The sequence below is a fragment of the Austrofundulus limnaeus genome, unplaced genomic scaffold (assembly GCF_001266775.1).
Source record: "Austrofundulus limnaeus strain Quisiro unplaced genomic scaffold, Austrofundulus_limnaeus-1.0 Scaffold15, whole genome shotgun sequence".
Taxonomy (NCBI): Eukaryota; Metazoa; Chordata; class Actinopteri; order Cyprinodontiformes; family Rivulidae; genus Austrofundulus; species Austrofundulus limnaeus.
Genome location: NW_013952417.1, coordinates 4123921 through 4126788, shown reverse-complemented (window position 1 = coordinate 4126788; position 2868 = coordinate 4123921). Strand labels below are relative to the sequence as shown.

The following is a 2868-nucleotide window of genomic DNA, read 5'->3' as shown; positions in this document are numbered from 1 at the left end:
GGACAGAATAGCGAGCCGCCACTTTTATTTAGAAATTCTGTTGTACATTCTGTGACATAATAATTCAAGAAACGTCATAAAGGGAATTGAATGGTTTGAAAAATATGACCCAAACAAATTATATAAAAATATCAATGCAGCCATGTGAGAGGTTAAATTCTAATTTGCTGCTCTCCTACAGACTCTAAGTACACAACAAAATGCATTCAACAGCTGAGAAAGTGGATATTCCTTTAATGAATGAGGCAAAGTATTTATGATCCAGGAGTCCCTGTACAGTAAAATAGTGTTCCTTCTGACTTCATTCATGCAAATTCCTGCACATTCTTGAAGCAGATACAGATCCAAAGGTACTCCCAYAGACACACACGGCGGTATTCTCTGCTGCATACTTTTCCAGCTCTGGTTGGCAGCGGCGCACGGCAGTGACAGACAGTTAGATTGTTCCTGACCACTCGACTCGTGCTCTCTGCTCTGCGAGGTCTGATTTCATAGTGGGAAATATGAGCGAGGTCCAGGGGAGGGTTCATGGCTGGGGCAAGCAGGGGCTGCATACAGTGGGGGCTTCATAGCTCTGTCTCAACCTGGACAGTTTTCAGCCCCCTCCGCTGTGGAGGCCGCCCGCCCTCCCTGTAGGTTTTCTCAGCCTTCCACGCCTAGGATTGGTGCATTCCAGCAGGGCACAGCGCTTGGGTGGTCCCCCCTCGACGCTCCCACCTCCCCAGTCTTCTTTGACGAGAGCAAAGAGAAGCACAATGTGAGCGTTGATGGAGGCAGCGTGGATGCAATGCTTACCTGCCACTGACCCATACAGCTGTCAGAGTCCTTTTTTTTTTTTTTACAGTCTGATACACCAAACAGCCAGAGGAAGACGTCCAGCGGACCCCCGTCATGTAGACGGGGGTCTGATACATGCTGAGGATGGACTGACCTGCATCTCACCTTCAGCAAAAAAATCTCTTCTTGCGACTCAATCAGAACACGTTTTGCTCTCGCTTCACAGGTTCAGATTTATTGTTTTTGATCACCTTTGAATCAATCAAGATGAGTAACGTACACACACATTAACCCAAGAAATACACACAAACTAATATTTACACAAAGGAATGTTTCTCAGAATCTTACACATAAGTAGGGTCAACAACTTCATGCATGCACAGTTTAGCCACTTATTAGAGTTTGTGCAGAACAGCTGGGCCGAAGGTATCCGAGGCAGCAGTGTAAAAGTGTTAAAGTCATAGTTCCAAGATTTTTGAAAAGAGTTCTGTGGAAGGTCGAGGTGTTTTAACCTCTTCAGCCCCAAGAGGTTTCCTTCAAGTTTGTGCTTGAAATAACGTGCCGAAATGTAACTGAGTCTATCTCAGCATTTGCAAACTCTATTTAAATAATCTTGGTATAAAATTAAAYTTAAAACTTGGGGGATTTAAATAGAAGTGTAAATATTAAAGCAGCTGCTGTTGTTTCAAAGATAATGAGGARGGAACATTAGGGGAAAAAAGATTTTTTCCTTTTTGCCAGAAGTTATTTAGCATTAAGCTTTTTAAAAATATCATGAATAAGGCTAAAACCTCTTGGAAACCATAAAATTCACATGTGGACTTTACCTGTGCAAAGATTAATTCTGCTAAAATAAACTATAACAAAGTTACAGAGGTTTTAGTAAAGAAATAACTCAACGTATTGTCAATCTGCACAAGGATCATGTTGGTATCATCAATAAATGTTAAGAAATCTTAGTTTTTTGTTAAAAAAAACACTTATCTATTCTTTCATGCCATAAAAGCATTGCTTTTAAAAGTTGTTTATTTTTAATTACTCAGACATTTAAATTTCAAACAATAAGAAATGATTGGATTTGACTCCAACTGAAGCAAATTTACACAAAATAAAGTAAAAAAAATTCAAAACACTTTAAAACATTCTGGTATTTGCTTTGACTTGAATTTTGAAAAATAAATAAAGTAAAAAAATGATAAAAACATACTTGCAGATTTACGTAGTTTGTTTACTTTTGGATTCAACTTCTTGAGATTTTAATACAGTGGATGCAGAAATAGTTTTCAGAGGTTTTAGCCAAGATTCTGACATTTCTGTGAACACCAAACATGTTTATGATTAAATGACAGACCTAAAGTTAACAGAAGTCAACAAAAATAGAAAACTGGAAGCACAGTTTTGCTCCCAGTACCGAGGGCGTGGGGCTCAAAAGGTCCACTTTGGTCTTGATRGTACTTGGACAAGCTGTTAGCTCATCTATTTCTCCAAGCGGAGTTCATTCAAATSGTTTTCCACAACAGGTAAGATAATAACTGCTCATAAAARTTCCACAGAATCCCACTTCCAAAAAAATCGAAACCATCCCTTTAAAGCGGTGAAAATGATGTGTCAGAGACCCACGACCGTTGTGAATATTTTACATTTATATATTTTTTTCTACCCAAGAGATACTGGATGTTTCCAGGATGTATTGCAGGTTGAGCCCGACCCCCACGTCTCCATGATCCCAGATCTCCACCCTCAGGAGGTAAAGTACGAGTCCTGCATGGAGTAGAGGCAGTCGATGGGCGTGAGTGGAGAGGTGTCGCCCAGAGAGAGGCAGGTGCTGTCCACCACATGACACAGAGGCTCTCTGTCAGTGTCGCCCTTAAAACCTGCAAAAATCAGATTTGACATGAACAACATTTCTGTGAGGCTTTTTTACAGATTTTACACAGAAAATGTGCTTATTCAGCAGCTTTTATTTTAAATTTTTGTACAACTGCTGATGTCATCACAACCTGATTTGATGTGTCTGAGCGTGGATCACTGAAGACCGAAGGACAGAACATTTTGGTTTGTGCTTTTCTTTTTAAATATATATATATATAC

The 2868-nt window shown here is 39.8% G+C and overlaps 1 protein-coding gene across 2 annotated transcripts in view; it reads right to left on the bottom strand.

The window, feature by feature from the left end:
• Nucleotides 1-1604: 1604 nt before the first annotated feature.
• The window catches only part of lmx1a (LIM homeobox transcription factor 1, alpha), a 20596-nt gene continuing 19332 nt past the window's right edge, over nt 1605-2868 (bottom strand). For both annotated transcript variants that reach the window (XM_014002956.1, XM_014002957.1), the window contains exon 8: nt 1605-2651. In XM_014002956.1, the coding sequence (XP_013858410.1) occupies nt 2518-2651 (134 nt within the window). In that variant the 3' untranslated portion in view covers nt 1605-2517. The remainder of the gene's footprint in view (nt 2652-2868) is intronic.